General features: G+C 36.4%; 1 protein-coding gene across 2 annotated transcripts in view; it reads left to right on the top strand.

The window, feature by feature from the left end:
- COL12A1 (collagen type XII alpha 1 chain) overlaps positions 1–27,526 on the top strand; it is a 114,028-nt gene that overhangs the window by 82,378 nt on the left and 4,124 nt on the right. For both annotated transcript variants that reach the window (XM_069489128.1, XM_069489127.1), the window contains exons 49-63: positions 1,961–2,103; positions 2,416–2,525; positions 6,488–6,637; positions 8,073–8,150; positions 9,429–9,515; positions 10,951–11,004; positions 12,044–12,139; positions 12,692–12,745; positions 13,109–13,162; positions 19,336–19,389; positions 20,832–20,903; positions 24,167–24,202; positions 24,306–24,372; positions 25,799–25,987; positions 26,985–27,053. In XM_069489128.1, coding sequence (XP_069345229.1) covers positions 1,961–2,103; positions 2,416–2,525; positions 6,488–6,637; positions 8,073–8,150; positions 9,429–9,515; positions 10,951–11,004; positions 12,044–12,139; positions 12,692–12,745; positions 13,109–13,162; positions 19,336–19,389; positions 20,832–20,903; positions 24,167–24,202; positions 24,306–24,372; positions 25,799–25,987; positions 26,985–27,053 — 1,313 coding nt within the window. The remainder of the gene's footprint in view (positions 1–1,960; positions 2,104–2,415; positions 2,526–6,487; positions 6,638–8,072; positions 8,151–9,428; positions 9,516–10,950; positions 11,005–12,043; positions 12,140–12,691; positions 12,746–13,108; positions 13,163–19,335; positions 19,390–20,831; positions 20,904–24,166; positions 24,203–24,305; positions 24,373–25,798; positions 25,988–26,984; positions 27,054–27,526) is intronic.

Here is a 27,526-nt window from a genome sequence, read left to right as displayed (position 1 = left end):
CTGAAATACAGTTGGGTTAATTGTTTTCCATGAGGTTATATAATGGGAGACTAAGATTCAAGCCTCATTATTCCCAGACCCAAGAATCTCACCCTGGACTGCAGTATCATGGATTATTGACCCTTTTGAATTTAAAGCTAGGGTTGTAGTTACGCTTCTTCTAAAGGGAGGCTGTTAAAACAGGAAGGCAACTTATTATTGTGAACATTTCTCCCTGTGGTGCAGGACTGGATGGAATAAGTACAGACTTAGAGCAAGCGTTCTTTCTTTTTAGTGTTCCAGACCTCTAGAGAATGAAAAGCTGCGTAGTTTTTCTTGTCCATGATCAGACAGTCTGTGGCTAGTTTTTATTGGCTGATGCTCTGGCAATCTGTTGGGTAACTCTAGATATTATTATTCTACTTCATGAAAGTTTGCACCTGGGTATAATAACTGAAATATGTATTTCTTATTCATTAAAATGAAATCCTTTGTTATGTTGAAAAATATGTGTTTTCTAGTTTGTGGAGAGAAAAGAATAAGAAGAAAGAAAGATATCAGAAATTTAGGACAGGGTCAGAAAATAATGTCTGAAATTTGAAATACTCTGGGAAAGCTGATGGAAAATTCAGATTGAAACCAAAATTAATTTATTTTAAGGAGGCACAGATCATATTGTTGTAGTTTGACCACATTGTAAGTTTCTAACTCTCTTATGGTTAACCACGTTGTTTTAAAGTTCTAGGTTTTACAGTGAACCTTAATACCCAGTGTTTCACCCTTCTAGGCACCTTAAGATGTGATTACTACATTTTAACTCATGACAGCCTATTGTCCTCTGAAGAGCCAGAATTTTGACAGAAAGAAAAGAAGCATAAATGAAATGAAATTATTTTATTTTTTCACAAGCCCTAGTTAACTAGAGAAGAAGGAGAAAAATGGGCTAGGTGAGAGCTGAGGTAATATGGAGGAAATATTATTTTTAACATGGAATATTATAAAGATAGTTCTTGAACATATAAAAGGGATCATGCCAGCTTTCCCAGAGCACATGTTTTAAGAAGCTAGACAGCATTATAGTCCAGAAGTACTAGTGATGTGGTACTAGTACTACATGGAAACTCAGAAGACATTCCATGCCTTCTGCCACAATTCATGGAGAAATAGCTTCTTTTCTGTCTGAGAGGTGACTATCAAGGCCTTTTTCTTACCTTCAGGGAGAGTGTTATTAGTCTTAGACAGAAAACCATTAATTCTGCTTCAGAGATCCCCCCAGAACAATGATTGACTCAACTCTGGAAGGACACATGGGACTGATTTTTTTTTGTCTTACAGCTTTGAGCCAAGAAACACTTCCTTTTAATTGACTCACATTCTTTTTATCATCACTAAACATTTGCACATGTACACGGCCTTAACCTTTATAGTTGGTTTGGTTTTTGCGAATATGAGAGCTCTGGAGGTAATTTATTTGATTTCAGGGGAGTAATTAAGAAGTGTAAAAACTATTAGTAATAGAGAGAGAGAAATTAAAACCTTAAGCCATTTTATGATCTCATATGTGTGACATTGTAAATTAAGTATATTTAGCAAAATTCATTCTCTTTCAATGATAGCCATAGTTATAATGTTTATCACTCTAAAATTATTATATAATTTTATAATCCTCTATGTGTCTAGAAACATTAGTTATTAATAGTAGGATAAAAGATTATTTGGTAATTTCCCAGAGTTTTGTGAATTTATCAAGTTATAAATAATCTATTAATATTATAATTTACATAATGTGTCTTTAGTGTTTGTTCTTTTGATGTGTTTCCTAAATTTTTCTCCTTCTAAAGAGAAATCAGAAGGAGCCAGATTATTATAAATAACTTCTAATACCACCTGTAATGAGATTCTGGTCCAAAAATTTAAAATAGTCTCTGTTCCTGATGTTAAATCAACCTTTTTCTTTTCTTTCTTTCATTTTATCCGACAGAGACCTACATCCAAATGGACTTCCCCCTTCATACACGATTATATTATTGTTCAGACTTCTCCCAGAAACTCCCAGTGACCCTTTTGCAATTTGGCAAATCACAGACAGAGATTACAAACCTCAAGTTGGAGTGATTGCAGATCGTAAGGATTTTTCTCTTATTTTGAGACATATGCATACATAGTTTTGATTATGTTTTTCCCTTTCCTTCTCTTTTCTCTTTAAAAACCTTCTAAGTATATATATGTGTGTGTGTGTATACATGTATATACTTGATATATGTTTTTGTGTTTACATTCTTCCAAATATAAAACATCAGTAGGTATTCTAATTGCATTTTATCATAGTTGAAATTATTGCATTTTTTAGAAGTCTCTATAAGAATTATTTGTAGATACTTTCAATAAAGAATATACCATGCATGTGACTTAATAATAATTTTATGTTGTTTACAGCTTCTAGCAAGACGTTAGCATTCTTTAACAAGGATACAAGAGGCGAGATACAAACTATTACATTTGACACAGATGAAGTAAAGACATTATTTTATGGAAGTTTTCATAAGGTAAAAACATAAGATTATCTGAGTCTTATTTCTAGAAGAAAGAATATGACTTAAAATTAACTAATTTCTTTTATTATTTATTAAAATGTCACGTTAAATTGGCAGAACTATAGCTATGTCTTTTAAAAATAAAATCTTATTTTAGAGAATTTGATTTATTCAAAGAAGAGCATTTAAAATAAAAGAATTCTAATCAAGAGATAACTACTATTAACATTTTGATATATTTTCAATGCTTATATCTTTTCAAAATTTGAATCATATAGTATATGTGATATTGTTCACCTATTTTTTCTATTACCATTTTATTGTAAACCTTTATGTCATTTAGTTTGAAAGGCTTAATTTTAGTGGCTTGTATTTTAATTGGTAATATTATTCTTTTATAGAGAACAGTAATCTTATGCTTGCTCATTTATTGAAAAGTTACAAATATACCAGTGAAATGCAGCACAAGCATTTTTATCAGTCCACAAGTTATCGATTTCTACCAAAATAATTAAGATAAATGTTTATGAGATTAATTTTTTACATGAACACACTTATTCTCTAAAAACACAATTCTCTAAAATGTCTTGTTAAAAATTCTAAGATGCCTTCTAGGGGATTGTTTATTCTTGGTGATCTGGATTAACTTTTTGTATATCAGCATCCAGAAGATGGTAGAAACTAACTTTCAGGTTTCTAAAGGATAATTAGTTGACAAATAAGAAATACTTCTTCTTAAGAAGTACTAAAGTTGGAAGCATTAGAAATAAAAAGAACACTCTAGGTTAGGAATGGACTTTTAATGTACTTCTTCATTCATTGAATTATGTTAACAGGAATACCAGTTGTTGCACAAGTCTAAAATTTCTCCAGTGTGGCATGCAGAAAACTTAGCCCTCATACGTGAAAGACAAATATTTCTAGTTCAGTCTGATTCTCAAGTGAAAATTGAAGAACATTTCTCTACTTGAGTAGATTTAGCAGGATTTCTTGCTGTTTCTACTTCTAAGGAATCTTGGTTTCTTTCCAGAATGTTTTTCTCATTCATGAATCAGATTCTTGATAAGGATGGTGAAGGACTCTCTCATCAAACTCAAAGAGGCTTCAGTGTGCACATTAGTGATAATCCCCCACCCAAATAAAGGAAAAAACAAAAATCTCTAAATACAATAGCGTATCTACTTAAAAGTTTACAGACTTTCATGGTAAAGTGCAGTAAAATAAATGCCTCATTGGGAAAACAAATTCTAGTTTGGCAAATGTTATTGGCTTCAACTGATCCTTATCCTATAATAGATGATGAATCTGGCATAGTTCTTACAAATTTTTTTGGCTCATTGATACACCCATTAAACTTAGATTTGACTAATTTTCTAAAAAACTCTTTTATTTTTCCTTTTATACCCACTGAAGATATTGAGAATCTCAACTTCTACTAAACAACTGATAACCATTTAGTAACTGTTATTTTTAAATTTCCAATTTTCATGGAATGCTTCATTTTATCTGAGTCAAAAGGCAGCATTTTTCAGAGGTCTGTAGTAATAGTCACTAATTATTACAAATCAGGATAACTATTTTTTTTTGACATTCCCTTCTTCATACATTTGCCTTCCTAGAGAGGTATCTGCATTCTTGGGTTTTATATAGTGCCTCTTTTTTTCTCCTTCTCACAAGCTCTGTCTTTTCTCCCCAAATTCTCTACCTTCTTTTTTCCATAATCTGCCCTTTTTTAGTTTCTCCTTTCCTTTTTCACTATGCCCTTCCTCCTCCTCTATTCCTCTACCCCATTCTTTTTTTTAAAAAAACTGCTTTATTGAGACATCATTGACATATGAAAATTGTATATATTTAAGGTGTACAATGAAGTGTTTTGATTTACATGCATATCCTGAAATGCTCTCCACAGTCAAATTAATTAACGTATCCATTACCTCTACATAGTTACCATTGTGTGTGTGTGTGTGTGTGCACACGCACGCGCTGAACAGATTTAATCTAAGATCCAGCGTCTTAGCAAATCACAAGTATGTAATATCCCCACACCATTCCTTTAACCCGCTCTTATTTACAGCATCAATTCAAGCACCACCTTTAGTCACTGTCAGCTGTTTACATTGCTTATTGAGCCAAGGATTCAAGCACTCTCCTTTCCCTTTCCCTCTAATTCCTGAACTAAAGTTCTTCAGCCTTGGGATGAGAATGAACAGTACTCTGAGAACAGGACATTAGTGACAGTGATAGGGAGAGGGCCCTTTGGGAGAGAGGAGATTAACTAAAACATTTTAATTAAGCAACGGCAGACAGTTACTGCTTCTTGTGGATTCTCTTAGAAAGCTTCATGTCTCCACTTTAGCCCTGATTCAAGCGTTACAAAAGCAATCCATATAGCCCTATAATATTTTGAAATGAAAAAAGGAAGAAAAAAAAGCTTCCTGTCTCCTTTTGATTGTTAACAGATGACATAGATCAATATGAGAAATTTAAAATAAGGGGAAGAACTAGAATAGGTGAAAAATAAGATTTTATAGAATGGCAGAGGCTAGGAAGGGAGATGAGTGAGAAGATACCTATTTCTTTCTACTGGTCTGGGACCAATAAAGTTTGACATGAAATAGGTTCATTACCCTAAATACTTGGGACAGTGATCTACAGATGAAGAGCTTAATCCAAAATGTAACTATGCATGTGTTTAAAATATAATACAGTTGAATAAATTATAGCAAAATATGTTTTTAGGATGTGCTTCTTCATGGTTAGCATTGAGTGACAAGTGTGCTTTTTGGATACAAATTAAAGCAGTTTTGATTTTGAAACAATTTTTCTGGATACGGTGGTGGTTTTTTGGATGCTTTCTGAGTGTTTGCTTCTGTGGTTGTTCATATAAGAGCCAACAAAGAAGTTTTAGTTCTTATTAGATAATAAATATCCTAGAAATTCTTGTATGATGTTCTTTTTGAATTCCATATTAGTTGATTGTCTCGGGGGCATTGAAACTTTACTTTTAGTAAGCTATATATCACTTTCATATAAGAGAAATATGTAATTCATATTTATCGTAGATGCACTAAACTAATGTTTTGCTGGTGATTCCATGTGGGAAAAATATTTAGTTTAAAAATAAAACTTTAGAAATTGTTCTTATGCTTGTTGACTGAGAGCATTTAAGGGAATTTCTGTTCTTTTTAACCTGCTGCCAAACTATTCAAAGTAATCATCAAGTGCTTACTTGAGTATTTGTGCTATGATAAGTGGAAACACTGAGCATGACTATGAAGTCAAGGATTAGCCACGACCATTCTTTACATTGTTGGAATACAAAAGCTTTATTGATTATCTATACTAATAGATTTCTTAATAGTCTATGTATCTTTAGTAGCAGACAAAAAGTAAATCAACATAAGCCTTTTTCTTTAAAAGGAAATTGAATACTGGATTCTATTGATTTCCAGAGTTTAATCTCTATAGAAGACATGTGCTAGTTCTTTACTATATTAGATATTTATATGGTGTGCAGGTTCCTTTTGGCTGAGATTGGGGAATAACAAACTAAAAATTGAATTTGGTGAAATCAGTGAAAGACAACTGAGGCTCCTTTGTACTGAGTACAGTAATATATACATGATTTATTAACGTCTACTTGGATAGCTCTTTATAGTTTACAAAGTCATTGTATTCACTACATCTCCTTTGGTCATCTCTGTAAGAGTACATAGCAGGAAAATAAGAAATTATGCATGTGTATGTGGATGAAGGAAACTGAGACCAGAAGTTAAGTGGCTTATCTAATTTCATATTATTTATAAGTGACACCATTGAGATCTGGTTCTTGGGTTTTTATTCCAAGACTCTTGATTTAGAATGAGAATGGCTCAAGAAACATTTTTTTTTCTTTAAATCTGTGATCTGAGCTATGCAGAGTCAGCTAAATTTTTTTGGTAGGAATTTTATAATGTAAAAAATTATCTTTTTAGGTTCATATTGTAGTGACTTCAAAAAGTGTTAAGATTTACATCGACTGCTATGAAATTATAGAAAAAGACATCAAGGAAGCTGGAAATATCACAACTGATGGTTATGAAATTCTTGGAAAACTACTTAAAGGGGAAAGGAAATCAGCTGCAGTAAGTAACACATTTTTATTTTTCTTGGTACCTTGTGTTAAGATTGAAATTGTATTTTCTAAATAGTTTAGTGAGTTTTATTTTTTTTCTCAGTGAATTTTAAGTTATCAAATTTCTTGGTCAGATGGAAACATTGGAAAAGTTACATTGAGAAAATATGCTGTCCACAGAACACAATAATGTACTTTACTTCCTAGAAACAAAGTAAGATGTCAAGGCACCAGGGAACACCATGTAGTCATCTTGAAACAGGATCAAATTGGAGAATACAACACAAACAGTTGCCAGCATATTCAGTGAAATCTAAAATACTTCCTTTTTTGTTCTTCAAAGATAATTGTTAACACAGATTTGTGCAGTCAGGACATTAAGCATTTGTGGATGCTAGTTGTGGCCATTGCTAGATCTGTGCTCCCTCACAGAGGGATCATCTGTCTGTCTGTCTCAGAAGGGTCAGTGTAGTAGGGCAGCCAGTTGACCCCAATACTCACAAGTTGCACTGGCCCAGGTTTGACTCAGAAACATGCCAACCCTACTTACCATGCTATCTAGTAGTGAAAACCTAAATCTAAAATTTTCACTGTACCAGGCTAATTAACTTCATATTAAATATCAGTCGATAAACATGTTGTCCTAAAAGCAAAGCTAATCTCTTTAGCTTCTATTATTATTATTTTTAAAATGCTATTATTTATTTAATTTAGCTTTCTTCCAGGGACAAGGTTTTCTTCAAGATTCAAAAGGGGAATTTTTATTCCACAATATAGAAACCATTAGTTCAAATTTAATATAATTATGATTAAAATTCAAACTTTTTGTTGAATACTGAATTTGATATTTAAATAGAGCAATTATATCAAGTTTTTTAAAAGAATGACTATGTCTAAATGACCTTTTACTTTTTATCAAAAAAGCTTTATTTTTAAACTGTAGAAAGATAGAACGTATATGCTGTATTGAAATAGTTTGGTGTCATCAGAAAAGTTATTACTCAAGCCCTAGGTATTAATTTTGGAAAAGAAGAGCATCAACTATAGAATAGGTGAGGAATGGGCCTTTAATTTAATGTTACTTTTCTACAAGGGTGGACTCTTAAAATTTGACTTCAATGTGTGTAGTTTTTAAATTAATTTAAATATAGAAATTAACGTTCTCTTAAAAAAATAAAACAAAACTTATGCACGTATTTCATTTTAGCCAAGGAAGTGAATCAGGAGTGGGAATTTCACACAACACATTTCACTTTACTATCTCTTTCTCTCGGCTTATGTTTCTAAGTTCTTTCCTTATGAAGTAAGAGTCACATTGCTCTCAAGGGCTTGAACCCTTGAGCGAGTCTGTGTGAGAAGTTGCAAAGGTCAAAATGAGGAAACATTCATAAATATAAAATGTTTTTCATGCATCTTTAGCTGATGTTGCTGTTGGTTGTTTGCAGTTCCAAATCCAGAGTTTTGACATTGTCTGCAGCCCGGTGTGGACCAGTAGAGACAGATGCTGTGATATTCCCTCTAGGGTGAGTAAAACAGAATTGAATCCTGTCAGGGCTCTAATAGTCCCCCAGGAATAAATCCTTGTGTGTGGGAGAGGAGGTCACACTCAGCAGTTGCAGCTCCAGCATGGAGCTAAAAGACACGCAGCGCGTACGTGCTCACCAGCTACCACGGCTCAGTGTGGTGCCTGTGTGGGATCCCGTTCTCACAAGCTAGGAATGCACAGACCATATCTGGAAATTCTCCCTGACAGAAAAGTCCTGATGAGTTAATGTGTTTGATAAAAACCTACTTACTGCAAAGCTTTCTTATTGCTTGTAAAATATCAGCACTTTATAGAATAAGGCATCACCTCTCTGGATATCTAAGATTGTTTAGGTGGTAGAAATAACCTTCGTGTTTCTTTCTGAGATGATGGCTTTCCCTCGACTGTCTGTGTAGATAGCAGCAGTTACAAAGTTGAATGTTGGTGATGGATTTGAAGCTTTTGGCAAGCAAAGACCTGCATATATCCACGGAAGAGTGTGCATTATGTATTCAATAAACATGTGTTGAACACCTGTGATAGGCCAGGCACTAATCTGTGTGCTAGGGTTACACCAGTAAAAAGTGAGTATTCCAGTGAAAGGCAGGGGGAGAGAAATAATTAACAAATATACATACACTGTGTTGTAGAGTGAAAGTCCCAGCGTAAAGCGGTAGATGGCAATGGTGGTGACCATCAGCCTTCAGCAATAAGGCGAGATTTAAACAGTGTGGGTAATGGAAAAAGAGATTCCAGCTGGAGGGGACAGTAAATGCAGAGACCCGAAAGCCCCAGTGTGCTCCAGATATCAGAGAAACATTACGTAGATCATTGGGGCGGGAGAAAGGTGAAATCGAGGGGGAAAAGTGGTAGGCAGTGAGGTGGGCAGGGTGGTGGGTGCTGGTTTGCAGAACATGGAGAGCCTTGTAGGTCATGGAAAGATTTTGGATTTTTTTTTTTTTCTGAATGAAATGGGAGTTGCTATCTGAGATACACAGTATTTTTTTTAACACCGGATTAGAGAAAGTTGGATTAAATTACCAGTGGTCCCAGTGGTTTTGTAAACATTTCTTTGTCATGTGAGGTTTCCTAAAGCAAAGCATCAAAAAGACATAAGGGAGCAAAGTGAGTTTCAACACAGAACCATTTGTTGTGATAACTAGAAATGATTTCTTCATGTTGTGAAACATTCTTCCTTATGTAAGTGGGGGTCGGGGGATGGGAAGTCATTTTTCCCCCCTAAATGTATAGGTAAATATTCTTTTCCAAATTTCAGAGAGATGAAGCAAAATGCCCTGCTCTGCCAAATGCTTGCACATGTACACAGGACAGCGTTGGACCTCCAGGACCTCCGGGCCCTGCAGTAAGGAAACTGAAATAATGCCTTTGGTTTTTCCTTTGAAATTTTTCGTGTGCTCATCTGTTTCCCAATATGGATCCATAAAATGCTTCCATCCATCCGTGTTTCTAGGATAGCACAAACTAAATTACAGACCATCTTGGTAGTTTATTTAGACATCTGAAATGGAGTAATTTTCCATTTCAAAGAAGAATATTTGATGCTGGTATTCAGCACATTGCTTCAGCCATGAAGGAATATATTGGCTAGTCTTCAAGAGCTTTTCTCTTAAAGATATGAACCTGGGTTTCCATCTGTAATTATATGATTGAAAATGCCTTACATCTTCTGAAAGCTTCTTGTATCTATGGTATAGAGCCATGGTTGGGAGGCTGACTCAAGAACAGCTTGAGAGCCTAGTACATGTGCACCCTATGTAGCAGATATATCATGAGAATAACATATAAAGAGGGTGGTCATGTATATGGTGACATCATAAACTCTGGATGAAAGTGCTGGGGTTTGAGTGAGAAGATATGACCAGGTTTATTCCTGGGAGGAGGGAAGGCCAAGAGAGTACAAGGGAAAAGATTGAAGACGGCAGTGACAGACTTCATGGATCAATGTGGAACCCCTCCATTTGGTCAATCCAACATCGGATTGGGGCCAGTTTTGAAGAATAGAAATGATAGCTCTAAGCCCTGTTGGCTGCTTTTAAGAAAATGGGTAACATAAGAACAGCTCAGAGATTCGCAGAACACCAACTTTTACTATACTTGGGTCATAGCAAATAATGTAAATTGATTTTAGGTTGATTATAAACCAGCTCCTTATATACAGAATAAAAATTTCACCGGAATTACCATCATTTTTTAAATAATAGTAACATAGTTGATTTATATTTGCAATCATGAATTTATATCCGGGATATGACTCAGATGCTTTTGAGAATTGGGGAATTTTTTTCCCTCTAGTTGTGAGGGAACGTTATCGGATATCACTGTCATATTTATTTCCTCTTTGTTTAGTGGTTTCTGAATTCCTATTACTTAAGTACATGTTCTGAGATTCTGAGAGATTTAAGATACTCTTCTTTTTGCAGATTATTTTCTCTGAAGAATATAATTCACATAATTCCAAAACATATTTTTCTCTTTACTGTATTCAAGTAACGTTTGCTTTTTTCAATAAACCTCAAATTTTTTAACGAACTTCACATTTTGCTGACCATAAATTCAGAATATAAAAAATAAGACACTTTTAAAATCTACAAAGTTTTGAAATTCTCTTTCCTCAAATATTTTTATGACATGAAAAATTTGCTTCTATATTTTGCAAATGGCTGGAGAAATACTGATTGTCTGGAGAATGCACTTTTTCTTGAAGTACTTTTTATATATCAGCTGCTTCTTACTTTCCCTATGTTCACACTAAAATGTGCTCTTACCATGTATTGCAGGGAGGACCTGGTGCTAAAGGTCCCAGAGGTGAAAGAGGTATCAGTGGGGCGATCGTAAGTATATTTTAGAGTGCATTTAAATTTTTGTCTGCGTGTTGAAATCTGGTTGTTCAACTTTCCATGAACGGGGTATGTGACCTTGAGCAAGTGAGTTCAGGTTTAATGTGCCTTAGGTAATATAGTTACCTGTGTCTTGTCTCTGGATGTCAAAAGGATGGATTAGACTAGCCAGAGAAAGAAATGCATATAATGTATCTCATAGCTGTAATCTACAGAAGAACCTTAAGAGCTCTTCCAGAACATGGAGAAGCAGGGGGGTGCCCGGACCCCAGGAGAAGCAGAATCCTGCTAGAAAGCTGGAGCCGTAGAGAGAGGTTCTGCTCCTCTTTTTCACCTGTCTCAGAAATAGTGCTGAGTGGCTGCCTATCCTTTCACTAGGGATCACCCACCTCTTCTGCCGGTTCCATACTGCTCTTCTAAAAGACAACTCAAGCTTCTCAGGGAATATTTTCTGTAGATAATGTGTAGATTTTGGTCATAATATCATTCAGGATGAGATAACCCATTTGGCAAAGGGTGAGATTGAGATGCTAAGCCAGGTCTGTCTGACTCCAAGTTTGTGCCCTTTCCACCTAGACAGATCGCGAGAGAGCTCCAGCACGGGCATCTCATCCGTTGGTATCTTGATTTATATATGCTTTAGTCCCAGAAATAAGCCCCAGTCTACAAGAAATCAGGACTAGCTTAAAATAAATCAAATTCCATGAAATCTGAGCTTTGATCTCATATGAATGTATGTGTATAAATATGAGTGTATTATATTCAATGTATTTTATTAAAAAATCTTCTAATAGAATTTTCGTGGAAATTTAAGTGCTCATGAATTTACTGTATTTTCCAATTTTTTTTTTAATGAGTAGTAAAGGGAAGAAAGGGATGATATGAATAAATACTTTTAAAGATATGGATTTTTAAAGTGTTTGCCAAGATGACATGATTGATGTCTTAGAGTTATGAAGACAAGCGTCTAGCTGAATGTTAGCACGGGAAGGATTGCATTCCTTTGTGGTTGTCTCTCTCTTGTATATTTTAGGGGCCCCCTGGTCCTCGTGGAGATACAGGTCCTCCAGGCCCACAGGGTCCTCCGGGCCCCCAGGGACCCAATGGACTCTCCATTCCGGGGGAACAAGTAAGCACAAAGGCTTTCTGTATTAAATGAGAATGGTGGATTAACACTGAGTTTAACTGGAACCTTTTCGATATTTTGACAAACTCAAATGTTTTCTCAGAGAACTCGACAAGATTAGTCACTGAGATAACATCCTATGATGACTATAATTTCAGTTCAGATATGTAAATAGTACATGTAATAATATAAAACCGTGTAGAAAAAATTATTGCTACTTATTTAACCTTATTAAAAAATTTCTTAAAAGTAATGCAGATATCCCTTATGTTAAACTTATGTTCTTTCAAAGTAGGTGTATTATCCCATAATTATATAAAATTACCTTATAACATTATAAGTGGAAATTATAATAGCGTTTGTAGCTTAAAAAGTGAACATAAATCCAAAAAAATGGTTTATTCATCTCCCTTCAAAAGTGCCCTTATGTGCTTGTCTCTGAACCCTCACATTGGATTTATGAAGTGATGAAGATTTCATAAGTGACTCATGTCTTCCCTTTTCACGTAATCTCCGTGAAACGCCTGAGAACTGCTTTCCCATTGCTCACTCTAGGGTCGCCAAGGGATGAAAGGGGATGCCGGAGAGCCAGGACTTCCAGGCCGAACAGTGAGTTGGTCTTGAGGTTGCCTTCTCTTCTTTCTGCCGTGCAGTATTTGAAAAGTTGCCTTTGTAGTGCCTCAAAAGGTGAGCCAAGGTGAAGCAGCAGAGCGGAAGGCTGGTTATGTGCTTCCCATTATTTCCATGTTGTACCCTGGTCTGAGTCTCCAAGTTTGTGCTATTCAATTCCGGTATCTGCTTGGTGACTGGGCAGCTACTGTATCCCTGGTATTGTGCTTGGCTCTGGTTTCCTGTTTCTTTTCAGAGTCCCTGGGACTTTTTTCTAAAAATACCTTTTGGAGAATAACAAGGATTCTTTTTCACACCGGAAATATATTACAATGTCTCACTTGTTTGCTTCCTTCCCTGTAGGGCACCCCAGGACTACCTGGCCCACCAGGACCAATGGGCCCTCCAGGAGACAGAGTAAGTTTTCTTGGGCAGGCTATAATGACATTGGAAATGATATTGCACTGTTGCCTATTAATCAAAAACCATCCACAATCCAGTTTGCATGGCTGGAAATGTGGACTTCTTATATCTCATGGAAGGCTGCAGAGCTAACGTCAGTGGACCATCCGACATCACAGCAATCCCAAGGTCTCTGAAACAAAATGGTGGGAAGCTAGGGGAGTCCCTGAAATTTTAATTTTGGGAAAATTTTTTCTTTTGTCATATTCAGAAAAAGAAGTCCAGAAAAGGAGTTTTAGCTGATTAAAAAGAGATTTAAGAATCTTAGCAAATTGTTTTAAATCCAAAAATTAAAATCTTTGTTATGAGACAGCTTTCATGTAACTATGGGAGTCCCATGACTTCCATGACACTTTCTGTTTCTGTGATGCTTCAGGACTTCCTCCCTGGACCTTTAGAACTCCAACGCTGCTTCTAGGCTTTGATGATGGGGTAGACAGCTGGTATTTAGTAGGGACTTTGCCCATTTGTGGCAGCTTTCAGGTTTGCTCTTGACTCAGGGTGAAAGCAGTGCAAGAAACCCAATCTGTTCTGGGACAAATAAATGAGAAGCACAGTGAACGTGACCTCTGTGCTCCATTCATCAATGTTATGAAACATTTGGTTCCACAGGAGAACACAAATGCTTTAATAAAAAGAACCCAGAGATTTTAAAGTTGGTCAAAACAAAAGAACTATGACTTTTCAGCATCTTATGGTTCTTACAATAGTCTGAAAGTAGTCTTTGTTCTGACTAATCAATCAGTAACGACATATGACTAGCAGCAGGATGCGAGGGAGCCTGTGCTGTAACAACTGCAACTAAACATTGAGTTGTTAACCTTAATACCTCCAAGACACCACTGGTCAGAGAGGCAGGTAATTCAGAGGGAGCAAAGACTTGCCCAGATACTACAGAATGGCAGAGGACATGCCAGTGAACTTGATTTGCTCCTGTGCCTTTTTTTGAGTTTGAAGGAGACAGAGAGAGGTCAAAGAGAAAACTGTATCGTCTGGGATCTGGGATGTGGAGGTGGTACTGACATATATATTCTTCTGACTCTTTGGAGGATGGCACTTTTTTTTTTTTTTTTTGAGTTGTTGTTTTACAATATAGGACAACACTGAGAGTACAAAGGATGACAAGTCAGTATTTCTGATTAGAAAACAAACCCCAAAATATTGCAATCAAGAAGTGTTGACGGGCTGACTTGCTTGCTGCTGCTACTCCTGAAGCCTCGTGTCCATCACATCCACCCCAGTGTGGGCTTCATGCAGAGACGTGGCCAGTCCTAAGTGCACTTCCCGTCAACACTCTTTCTAAACTGGTGGTCAGGCAACTGTCACCACCACCATCACTGCATCTTTGAAAAGTAAGGGACTGGGAGGGAGGGACTGTACTTTTCCATTCTCAAACTCTAATCTGTGTCCAACTTTGTGGTGAGGCCATCTAGGTCTCCTGAGATGAGGGGAAGGAAACTTTTCAAGAAATTCTTCTCGTTCCTTCACAGCCTTGTGCATTTACCTACTGCTTAGTAAACTACCACTAACGCTGAGAGGAGGGTGTGCAGCTGGTGGGATATAAACAATTTTGGAAAGTTAGAAATTGTCTTCAGCACAGATGATTTGCAAAATGAGGCACAGCTTTGGGGACTATTAGAAAGTGACAAAAGAACCACACGTACAGTCATCTAATAAATGTGCATCTGTGAAAATGGCCACTGGTCTTCTCTGCCTCCCTCACGTGGGTGGAAGTAGTAGAAATTGCTGCAGCTTTGAAGCAAACAATGAAGAATACTGTAGCACAAATAGCCCTTCTAAGGATATCAGAATAAAGTTCTCCTTACTCCAACTTAAATATATGTTTCTTCTAAGAGAAAATGGTTGATCAGGAAGTTCCTAGGCTGACTGAAAGAGTATTATTTAGAAATACAATACTTATCCAAAATGAAATGAAAAAGAGTATCTTATATAGTTGTTGGAGAAATTTAGATGGAAGAAATGCCATTCAAATTGTCCAAGCAATACTACTGGGGCATCTTCGCTTCTTAAGTGGCTCTCAGAAGTAATGTTGATGTCCCATCAGACGGATTTGGGATCTGTTTTTTTGTTAATCAGGCCTAGATCTTTCAGAAAACAGTCTAAAGTATTATCCCTATAAGTTTCCGAAAAAACTTTTTTTTTTTGGTAGGGGGGGAATATTTCTAATGAATTTTAAAGAAATAATTTAAATTTCCTCTACTGTGAAATCAGTGGGCTAAGAAGTGTGGATACTTACTGCAGGAAGGGATCCAAATGATCCTGATTTTTGTTAGAATCCAAGTATATGGATGAAATGATCATTCTTATTCTCTGCAGAAAACGAGACCAAATCTCCTCTGACAGAGGAACGCAACAACCATAAAATATGACCTGACTCAGAAATCCTCGGCTGGATTTCAGAGATCTGCTGTTGGGAATGAATGCTAACTGGGTAGCACGATGAATCATTCCAGGAAGAGGTCATTTGGCACTATAGAGAGAGAGGGAAAAAAACTCACATAAATGCAGGGGCACAAGCCAAAGAGCGAGCCTGCGAGATGTGTTTTGTTGCTTCCTGGTCACTGACACTGACACAGCTCTGGCTTTTGTGTGAGATGAGGAGAGATGGTTACTGAAAAATTAACTACTTATTATGAAGATTGAGGATTTCCTGTCTTTTGAGTAGAGAGCAGTTAAGACACCTTTGCCTCTTTTTTGGGGAGGAGGAGAGAAATTCACCAGGAGTGGAGACATAAATAGTCCTGCCCTAGCTGTCTGGCAGTTACTCAGGAAATAAGGCAGTTTTCTAATCAGGTGGTTGGCATTCATTCTCCATGTCTGGATGGCAGGATATGAAGCCTCAAAAGCATATGTTAAAATAATTATATTATTTATGTTTAATACATATGTTCTTAGATGAGGGGAGGTTTAAATGCTAGTAATACACTTTCATTTTAAGCATTTACTATGAGCTTAAAATTTGTATAATTGATGGAGTAAAAGATTGTTTTACAAAATCTGATGATTCCATCTTAAGGGAAGTTTAGGCTTTAGAACATGATGTATTGGCTATAAGATACATTATAAATATTCTGTTAAATAGATGGTTAAATGTTTGGAAGCTGTGTTAAAAGCAACAAGGAGAAATTCTTATGGTTTTGCGGGGTGAAGGTTGCTGACATGAAAGAAGAGAATGAAAGTATGGAGAATGCGCTAAAGGAAGTAATGAATTTAGATAGAGAGCGTAATTCCCAGCAAACAAGGGCAGACTCTGCCACCATGGTATCAACTTTTCTGATACACTTCCTTTACTCAGCAACATTCCTTTCATTCCACTTTGATCCTTCCTGGGCCAGTGTGCTGACGTTGACTTTACCATACAAAGGGTCAGTTTTCCTCTAGACTTCTTTATACTCTTAACAAAAGCAAAAACTAGTATCATCAGCAAAGAAATCTACCTTCTTGGTAGAAGATAATTTGGCTCTTAAAATGGTTTTATTTATACCTGTACAAATGAGTTAGCATAGCAATTAATTATTCAGTAAAAGGTGTAAGTGAAATTGAATGGAGTTTTTGGACAAATGTCTTTTTCTTTTAAATTATTTTTATTTATTTTTTTTTATTTCAGAATATTATGAGGGTACAAACATTTTGGTTATATTTTATGTCTTTGCCTCACTCAGGTGAGGATTAGAGGCTTGCCCTTCCCCTCTACAATGCTCACCGCGTCCATTAGTTGTGAGTTTACCTCTCCACAACCCCTTAATCCCTGGAGAATATTACTATCGTGTGAGCACCATAGTGGTGATCAGTCAGTGCCAATTTGATGGCAAGTACATGTGGAGCCTATTCTTCCAATCTTGTGATACCTCACTTCGGATAATGGGCTCAAGCTCAATCCAGAAAAATATAAGAGGTGCTAGATCATTATCATTTCTTATAATTGAGTAATATTCCATTGTATACATATACCAAATTTTATTAATTCACTCATGAATTGACGGGCACTTGGGTTGTTTCCACATCCTTGCAATACTGAAGTGTGCTGCCATAAACATTCGGGTGCAGATGTTTTTATTATAGAATGTCTTTTGCTCTTTTGGGTAGATGCCTAATAGTGCTATTGCTGGATCGAATGGTATTTTTATTTTTAGTTCTTTGAGGTGTCTCCAAATTCTTATCCACAGACGTTGCACTAATTTACGGTCCCACCAGCAGTGTGAGAGTGTTCCTGTCTCTCCACATCCTCTCCAGCATTTGTTGTTTTGGGATTTTTTTGATAGAGGCCACTCTCACTGGGGTTAGGTGATACCTCATTGTGGTTTTGATTTGCATTTCTCTAATGATTAGAGATGTTAAGCATTTTTTAAATATGTTTGCTGGCCATTATTCTGTCTTCTTTTGAAAAGTTTCTGTTCATTTCCTTTGCCCATTTATTGATGGGGTTGTTTGATTTTTTTCTTGTTGATTTTTTTAAGTTCTAGATAGATTCTTGTTATCAGTCCTTTATCAGATGTGTAGAGAGCAAATATTTTCTCCCATTCTGTTAGCAAATCAAATTCAGCAGCACATCAAAAAAATAATTCACAATGACCAGGTGGGCTTTATACCAGGGATGCAAGGCTGGTTCAACACATGCAAATCTATAAATGCAATTTGCTTTATAAATAAAAGCAAGAACAAAGACCATATGATTCTCTCAATAGATGCAGAAAAAGCATTTGACAAAGTCCAGCACACCTTTATGATAAAAACTCTTAACAAAATAGGCATAGATGGGTCATACCTTAAAATTATCATGTCCATTTATGACAGACTCACAGCCAATCTCATACAGAATGGGGAAAAATTGAAACCATTTCCACTTAGAACCGGAACCAGACAAGGTTGCCCACTATCTCCACTTCTATTCAACATAGTGCTGGAAGATTTTGCTAGAGCAGTCAGACAAGAGAGGGGTATTAAGGGTGTCCAGATGGGGGCAGATGAGATCAAACTCTTGCTTTTGCTGATGATATGATATTATATCTAGAAAAGCCCAAGGATTCAACTAAGAGACTCCTAGAATTGATAAATGAATTCAGTAAAGTCTCAGGATACAAAATCAATACACACAAATCAGAGGCATTCATATATGCAAATAACAGTCAAGCCAAAATTCAAATCAAAAACGTAATAACTTTTACAATAGCCTCAAAGAAAATTAAATATCCAGGAATATATTTAATGAAAGATGTGAGAGACATATACAGGGAGAACTGTGAAACACTAAGAAAAGAAATTGTAGAAGATGTGAACAGATGGAAAAATCTACCTTGCTCATGGATTGGTAGAATCAATATTGTTAAAATGTCCATACTTAAAGTGATCTACAGAATTAATGCAATCCCTATCAAAGTACCATCGTCATTTTTTACAGATCCAGAAAAAATAATTCTATACTTTGTATGGAACCAGAGAAGACCTCATATAGCCAAAGCAGTCTTAAGTAAAAAGAACGAAGTGGGACGTATCAGTCTACCAGACTTCAAGCTGTACTACAAAGGCTATAGTAACTAAAACAGCATGGTACTGGCACAAGAACAGAGACATAGACCTTAGAATCCAGAGATGAAACCATCCACATATGGTAATCTAATCTTTGACAAAGCAGACAAAAAATATACACTGGGGAAAAGAATCTCTTTTCAATAAATGGTGCTGGAAAAACTGGATAGCTACATGTAGAAGAATGAAACTGGATCCCCACCTCTCACCCCTCACAAAAATTCATTCAACATGGATAACAGACTTAAACCTAAGGCATGAAGCCTTAAGAATTCTAGGAGAAGATGTTGGGAAGACCCTTTCAGACATCAGCTTAGGCAAAGAATTTTTTAAGAAGGTTCCCAAAGCAATCACCGCAGCAACAAAAATAAATAAATGGGATCTAATCAAATTAAAAAGCTTTTGCACAGCCAAGGAAACTATCATTAGAGTGATATGTTTGTCTTTATATTAAAAGCTTACCTGTCAAACGACAAATTGTATTAAATATTTCTCTTCACCCTTAGCAACCTGTTTAGCATCTTTCCTTTTCCCTTGCTCATTATCTTGCTAATCTGTAATTACTTTCATTTTTACAATAGGGCTTCACTGGAAAAGACGGTGCAATGGGACCCAGGGGCCCACCTGGGCCACCGGTAAGAGCCAAATGGGTTACTTTGTTGCCCCTCACCCCACCTTCTATTCCCATTTTGCTAGGGAAGAGTCAGGTAACTTGCTTTTGGAACATTCCATCTGTGTTGTGGGGCATATCGAGAGAGCTGTTTGTTTTTATTTTCCTAAATTAAAATGTGCTAGAGAAAGCAGATGTGTTAAAATATAGAGGCTTTTTTTTTTAATCAAGTTTTATTTGAAAAATAGAACAAAATTCCCTAACTTGGCCACTAGCTTGTTAGTGCCTCTCTTCCATCATCTGCACATTGAGTGATTGGTTTTTATGTCCTCAGTGGTTACTTCTTGTTCTAGAATTTTAAAAATCGGTGGCATATAATATTTGAATTTCAAGAACATTTATTACTGAGCAACCATCAGTTGTTCTAAGGAAGTAAGTTTTATCCACAACTAAGACAAAGGGTCTTCTGTTTAAGATCTTTGGGGAAAATACTGAATCAGCTAATGATTTTGAAATGAGCATGTGTATGAGATGCATCCAGGTGAGATCACAATTAAATTCTTTGAGGTGATGGATAGTCTCCATGTCTGTATGGCGGAATATGACGCCTCAAGACCATATGTTAAGATAATTTTATTATTTATGTTTAATATATATGTTCTTAGATGGGAGGGTTCAAATACATAGTAAACTTTCGTTTTAAGTATTTACTATGAGCTTAAAATTTATATAATTGATGGAGTAAAACTTTTTTTTTCAAAATCTGATGATTCTATCTTAAGGAAAGTTTAGGCTTTAGAACATGATGTATTGGCTGTTAAATATTATAAATATTCTATTAAATATATGGATGAAATATCTGGAAGCTGCATTAAAAGCCACAGGAAGCAATTCTTATGGTTTTGGTGGGGTGAAGGGTGCTGATATGATAGAAGAGGATGAAAATGTGGAGAATGCACCAAAAGAAATAATTATTTCCAACCTGAATGCAATTCCTAGCCCACAAGGGAAGACTCTGCCACCATGGTGCCCAACTTAGCATAAAACTGGCCACCTACTTAATTCTTCCCCAGCCAAAGTTTCCAACTTCTGTCTTTTGAAGTATTTTCTGGTTTTGTATCAGAAATAAACTAAAAAATAGGAACTGCTTTCTGCAGATCTGCTTTGTAACCAATTTACTGGGATCATAGTCTATACATTGTGAAACTAATTTTTATACATATATGCATGTATTTTTCAAATGGTCTCAAAATATATTTTAGAATTTTACAGTCTGTCAAGACTGAATTGGAATTTTCAAGATTTTTTCCTTCCTGCTATCTTAAAATTTGGTTTTATTCTTCCTTAATGTGTAATTATGTGCTATTTCTTTTAAGAGCTTTTAAAACAGGCTGTGCTTTGTTAGTTTACTTTAGATGGGATTTTCCCTTCGTCATAACATTTCCTTTCTCTGCTTGTGTGTTATAGGGAAGCCCAGGCTCTCCAGGAGTCACAGGACCGAGTGGGAAACCAGGAAAGCCTGGAGACCATGGCAGGCCAGTAAGTGGACAGCTTGCATGTCTATCTACAGTCATTTCACCCTGGACATAAATAATGAAAACTGCAAGGCTTTGTTCTATTTAGTTTATCTCTGCTGTAATGTGTTTGAAGCATTTGTTAAAACCGTGCTAAACCCATGAATTTGACTTGGTACTAGTTCTAAAAATTTTCTCCCTGGGTTATTATAGTATTTTAGGATGAAAACTGTGGTCATTGGGTTTCTTTAAAAGGAGAATGGGATTATGAGCCAAGGCACATATTTCTGCACTGTATAAACACTCAGAGCTGGGTCAGCAAAATGATTCTTTTTATTTAGGAGTGGTATGCTGCTTAAGATGGAAAAATACATGATGATGGTGCAGGGCACCTCCGTCCTTAGTTTGCAAATGTTAACCCTTTGGCAGCATTATCCAGCTGGGCCATTTGCTCTTTTTTCTTTAGTTGAGGATACTAGCACATTAGTCCCAAAATTAAAAGAATTTGTCAACTCTTAATTGGCCACTTTACTTTTTTTATACTGTCCTGCCCCAAGTTACAGCCAGTTTAACTTTCTCTTACTGAGATGTTTTGGTTAAAATCACAGCTGAGATAGCATTCTGCATATCTGGTATTTTCAAATTAGTGTCTCCAAAATTGAATTTGAAGTTTCTAAAATATCCACAAGTATTTGTAAAGACTACTGGGCTTCATATTCTTTACAGCCCATTCCTTATTTGTATTTATGAAGTGTAAGTTTATTTTAAGCAGTTTTTCTGCTTTAAATTGCATTCTGAAATATAAAAACCTTGAAGATAATTAAATCCAACAATTAGCAGTGACAAAAATTTATCGAGGCTGTTCTCTGGACAGAACTTCTCTTAAATATTGTTCAAGTTACATAAACCCAAGTTTAATAAAAAATGTAATATCAGACAAACTTAGGGTAGAATATTTATGTGACATGGCTTGCTTTCTATGGTTACATAAAATTAAACAAGCAACATAAAGGCGGAAGGGCTTCTGATATGCTTTATAATCTGTGTGTACCCTAGCATGTGACTTTTATTACTTTCTTTTCCTTGATGGATCATGGCAGAAAACTTGCAAAAGTAGTAAAAAAAAGTACAGGAAACTTTTGTACTTATTCAGAGTTCTATTTCATTTTACTATGACCGCAACAGAATCTTATGTAAGAATATTACTGATGTAATTCATGGTTGCAGCTAGAAGCCTGAAAGAAATGTCTACTGCTTTTATTTGAAATATCATCTTTAAATATTGGCAATAAAGATGATTTCTACAACTCATGCACAATAGGACAATCTCAGAGTGGCAGTAAATTAAAAGAACACATCAGAACAATCTCAAAATAGCAGTAAATGTAAAAAAAAAAAAATCCCTGCATTTGCAAAATGATCCAAAATCAGTAATATTAGTGTTTTCACAAAAATCTAGTACTTTTGCTAAAGGGATCGACAAACTCCAGTTTTCTTATGATGATGATAATTTGGTCGACATTTATTTGGACCTCAACTCTTCCCTTTTTCCTGTTCATCTTCCTCATTCTTCTAAGATGGCAAATTTCCTTTTCTTGTCTTCTCTATTTTATCTTATCTTCCTCTAGTTTCTAAAATCAAAAATAGCAGATGGGTGTATATAAGTCTTAGCAGAGAGCTTGGCTTAATCACTGTTAGCTTATGTCATTAACTATTAAAACCTGTTGTTATTTTCTCACTAACTTGTAATACCTGATGTGCTATATAGTGGATGTTTACAGGAGCTGCTTGTGGAATATTTCATTGATTTAATCAACACATATTTGTTTAGTGCCTACAAAAGATGTGCTAGCCAGCGTGCTAGGGCCAGGGGATACAACAGTAAACAAGACTAAGTCCTTGCCTTCACAGAGATTCTAGAGGGAGATATAGATGAAAACCATGTAAATAAATGATGTAGTTTCCAGTGATGATGAGTGGTGTGAAGAAACAAGAAACTGTAAGGGGTTAGAGAATGAATGTGATGGTGGGAAGCCAGCTATTTTAGATATAGTAGCCAGGGACTGTCTCTGAGGAGGCAATATTGGGATGAAGAGAGAGATCACAATGTTTAGTCTGTGGGAAGAGGCCTCCAGGGAGAGGGCATAGCACGAACACAGACCCTGGTTGAAGGATGAGTCCAGCATGTGAAAGGAACATCCACGAAGCCCGGGTGCCTCACGCAAAGGGAGTGAAGATGAGAGGGATACAAGGTGAGGTCAGACAGCTGGGCAGAGAGGAGCATATGGACCATCTGATAAGGAATTCTTATTTATTCTTAGTGTGATGAGAAGCTCTTAGAGCCGAAGGAGTGACATGATCTAATTTTCCTTAAAAAAAAAAATACCATTTTGGCTTTTGTATAGATGACACAAAGATGATATAAAGGGGCAAAGTGGGAACCAGGGAGACCAGTTAGAAGGGCCCTGGAATAGTTCAGGCAAGAGTCTTGGTTTGGACCACAGTGGTTTCCATGGGGATGGTAAGATGTGATTTGGTGTGGGATATTATATGAACATCGGATTTGTCAAAGGTTTGGAAGTTCCTTCTGTGCCAGCAGTTGGTAGCCTGGAAATATATTACTGAAAGACAAAAACTTGTTGCAGTCTAAGGAACACTTTTTCCAAGATCTCTCACGGTTAGCGAGAGGCCTGTGGCAGAACAGGGACAAATATTCTGTGTTTGGATGTGGGACCATGTGGATTGAGTTATTTAATAAGGGAGACATCGGTTCCTTTTCTACCCAATGCACAAAGAATCACTGTAAGATTAGAGATATATACTGGGCTAGGGAGTTGACAAAAGCCCACTGGTTCTTAGTTAGACTGAACAAAGATTAACCTCATGGACGTTCCACAATAACCAGCTGAGCTAACCAACCACGATGATGTAAAATAAAGTATGACGGCACAAGGGCAATCTTCACATGTATTTTACTGCCAAGCCTATATGGTGAATGGCATTGTAAAAAGTATGCATGGTACTTAACTTTTATAGTTGTGACCATAAAATTCACATCTGTGCATTGTTTTGGAGAACATGCGCTTCTCTGAGAGAGTGAGGACTTAGATTTCTTTTTACATAAAAGCAAAATGTAACATGGATATAAATGTGATATGTCAATTTTGAAAATTCATTAGAAAGCAGACCTTGTCCTCTTTTATCATTAGCATGTTATCATTTTATTACGTAGTCATCATTGTAGACCATATTTTTCAGTTTCTAATGTATGAATTTCCTATATTTCAGGGTCCATCTGGCTTGAAAGGAGAGAAAGGCGATAGGGTATGTATTTTTAAAAATCTTACCTTTATTTTGTGTGTTAAACATTAAAGTCTAAAACTATGGAAATAACATGCTAATAATTCTCATTAATTTAATTAACAAGGGAGACATTGCTTCCCAGAACATGATGCGAGCAGTTGCAAGACAAGTCTGTGAACAATTAATAAGCGGTAAAATTTCTTTTTATTGCATGAATGTTTTTTTAATTAATTGCAGTAAAATGTGGGGTTTAAATCATAAGGTTTCTAAAAGAGATGTTTCTGTTTCATTTTTGATGACCTCTTGTTTTCATGCATTGTCAGTTTTGTATCTGATTAGAAAAAGCTAATGATATTTTAAAGATTGTCACTAAGATAAAATGATAGCCTGTTATCTTTATATTCAGTCTGATACAAAATCATATTTTAAAAGGGCTTTTCAGTTTCCATATTAAAAATCCTAATATGAGCTTCATCAGGGTATATCTGGAAGCAGCAAACTTCTTAAGTTCTAAGACTGGATCCTTTAAGTTGTGACCTTTAAATTATTCTATGACCTTTAGGAAGGAGGCCTACCAAGATTAATTTGATCATAGAAAGTCAATTTTGGTGGGGACCTTTTTCTTGCCTCCCTATTTTTCACAGACTCTTTCTTTCTTTTTTTTTTTTTTTTTTTTGAGACAGAGTCTCACTTTGTTGCCCGGCTAGAGTGAGTGCCATGGCGTCAGCCTAGCTCACAGCAACCTCAAACTCCTGGGCTCAAGCGATCCTACTGCCTCAGCCTCCCGAGTAGCTGGGACTACAGGCACACACCACTATGCCCGGCTAATTTTTTCTATATATATTTTAGTTGTCCATATAATTTCTTTCCATTTTTAGTAGAGACGGGGTCTCGCTCTTGCTCAGGCTGGTCTCGAACTCCTGACCTCGAGCGATCCACCTGCCTCGGCCTCCCAGAGTGCTAGGATTACAGGCATGAGCCACCGCGCCTGGCCAAACCACAGACTCTTTCTTCCTATTCATGAGACCTGTTAAGTAATAAAGCTCAGTGCCCACAGACTGAGAATGGGCCTGAAACCCAGGGCTCCCTCTTAATCATATGGTCTTGAGGAACACCTGCCTTATAACCATCTCTGTTGCTTGTTAGAAATGAGAGTTCCTGGCCTGTGCCCTAAACCTAGCAAATCATTATCTTTGGAGATAAGGCCCAGAAATCTGTATTTTTTAATGTACCCCACAGGCAATTCCAGTTTGCACTAAAACCTGATTATCATTGCCTTAGGCACACACAAAAACGGTATAATTTTTTAATTTAAAAAGGGTCTTTTTTGACATCATCCAGCATAACTCAAGACTTTATTTCAGAGTCACATTAAAGTTTAATAACTTTTTTATATTCATAATAATGCTTGTGGCTTATAGGTCATCATTTTGTGGAAACAACTGTTTATCAGCAACCATTTTGTGCTGGGCCACTGGATTTAGGATTCTAATTAGAATGTTTCCTGGAGGGGGATGGAATGGAGATGGATTTCACTAGACACTAAGAGAGAACAGTTTCACTCTCTCCTCCCTCCTTTATTGGAATCTCTGCTAACAAGCCTATTTCTATTTGTAGGTCAGATGAACAGATTCAATCAGATGCTGAATCAGATTCCAAATGATTACCACTCCAGCCGGAACCAGCCAGGCCCGCCTGGTCCCCCAGGCCCCCCTGGCAGCGCAGGAGCCAGAGGAGAGCCAGGACCTGGGGGGCGACCAGGCTTCCCAGGCACTCCAGGCATGCAGGGACCGCCTGGTGAACGAGGTGGGCATTTCTGGGTGCTGTACAGGGATAAAGGAAGGAACCTGCAAAAGTAGGATCTGGGTCAGGTGGAAAACATCCAGAAGACTGAACTTGGCAAACTGCTTGAACTACTCATGTCTGGACAGTCTCAGAAGAGCTATCAGTCCGTGAACCTGTCTCCCTCTTTAGGCAACCTGCAGGCCATAAAGATCCGTATCTTAGAAAACAGCAATGCTTTTGTCAGGAGGTCTTGGTAGAGATAATGCTATTTTCTGATTTTTTTTTTTTTTTGGTTGTTGCTGTTGCTATTAATTGGAAACCCTATATCTTGGCAAACTAAATCAGGCACCAAAATCTTATTCATTGCTGTGACTGTGGCAAGAGTTGAGCAGCAGCTGAATGTGCCTAAGTAGCCCTGTAGTTTTAGATCCAGATTCTTTTGGTTCCTTTATTTAGGGCCTGGCACTGCACTTGTATTTTTTTTGTTTGTTTTTACTTTAATTTCATAGTAGATAACTGCAGTTGAAGGAAAAGAAGAAAAATAGGATTATCTGATTCCAGATGTTTCAGGACTCTAGGTACCCACTTTTGTCAAGAGTTTATCTAGTTAATAATCTAGAGAAAACTTAAGCCATTTTTATGATTCTGATGGTTTAGATGCTATAATAATAGGGCTACTACAGATAAAATACCTTTTAAGATGTTTTTTAATGAGTTATAACTATTTATTCAAGATTTCTGTTCTTAATTACTATTTAAAAATATATTAAATGTGTTTTTTTTCCTTCAAATACTTTTTTCCCTTGACTTGTAGCCAGATTTGTTTCTTGGTCATGAGTCTGGAATTACACAAATGTCTAGAAAGAATTTGGCTTAAAGAGTGAGCTTCTGTGAAAAGTTGGGTTCTGCTTTCACTAAGGAAATGAATTACTTGAATTAAGTATTATCAGTTAAGATGAAAACTACACGTTTCCAGATAATTTTTTCTCCTGTGCTTTCTCTTTTTGTCCTTCCTTAGGTTTGACGGGAGAGAAAGGTGAAAGGGGTATTGGATCTCCAGGACCTCGGGGGCTGCCTGGCCCCCCAGGTAAGTTCACTAGCACATTAAATAGGTAAAGGAAATTAACACTGAGCGGGCACACGGTCCCCAAGAGATTCACAACTTCATCCTGTTAGCTTTGAGCACGTGTACAATCATGGCATGTGCTTTAGCAAGAAGTTCAACTTGCATAACCTCTTTATTTTTATGTTCCTTTTGTTGAAAAATGAATGTGTACAGACATTAACTGCAACTTTAATATATGAGGGAACGAGTTTTAGTGACAGAGTGTTGCTTTTTTTTTTTTTTTTTGGAGAATTCCTATCTGGTTTTTTTTTTTTTTTTTTTTGGCTTTATCGCCTTTAAGAGTGGTTACATTTCTTGTTTGTTCTAGTAAGTCTTCAATAGGGAGCTATTAGACTGTGAGAAAATACATTCTCATTCAGACACCTGACACATTACAAAATTTCATTCACTGCTTCTTTCCTAATATTTTGGAAAGAAATAATAATGATCGAGGT

Source organism: Eulemur rufifrons, chromosome 15 (assembly GCF_041146395.1).
Source record: "Eulemur rufifrons isolate Redbay chromosome 15, OSU_ERuf_1, whole genome shotgun sequence".
NCBI lineage: Eukaryota > Metazoa > Chordata > Mammalia > Primates > Lemuridae > Eulemur > Eulemur rufifrons.
The sequence above is the reverse complement of the archived record's forward strand: the minus strand, read 5'-3'. Positions and strand labels throughout refer to the sequence as shown.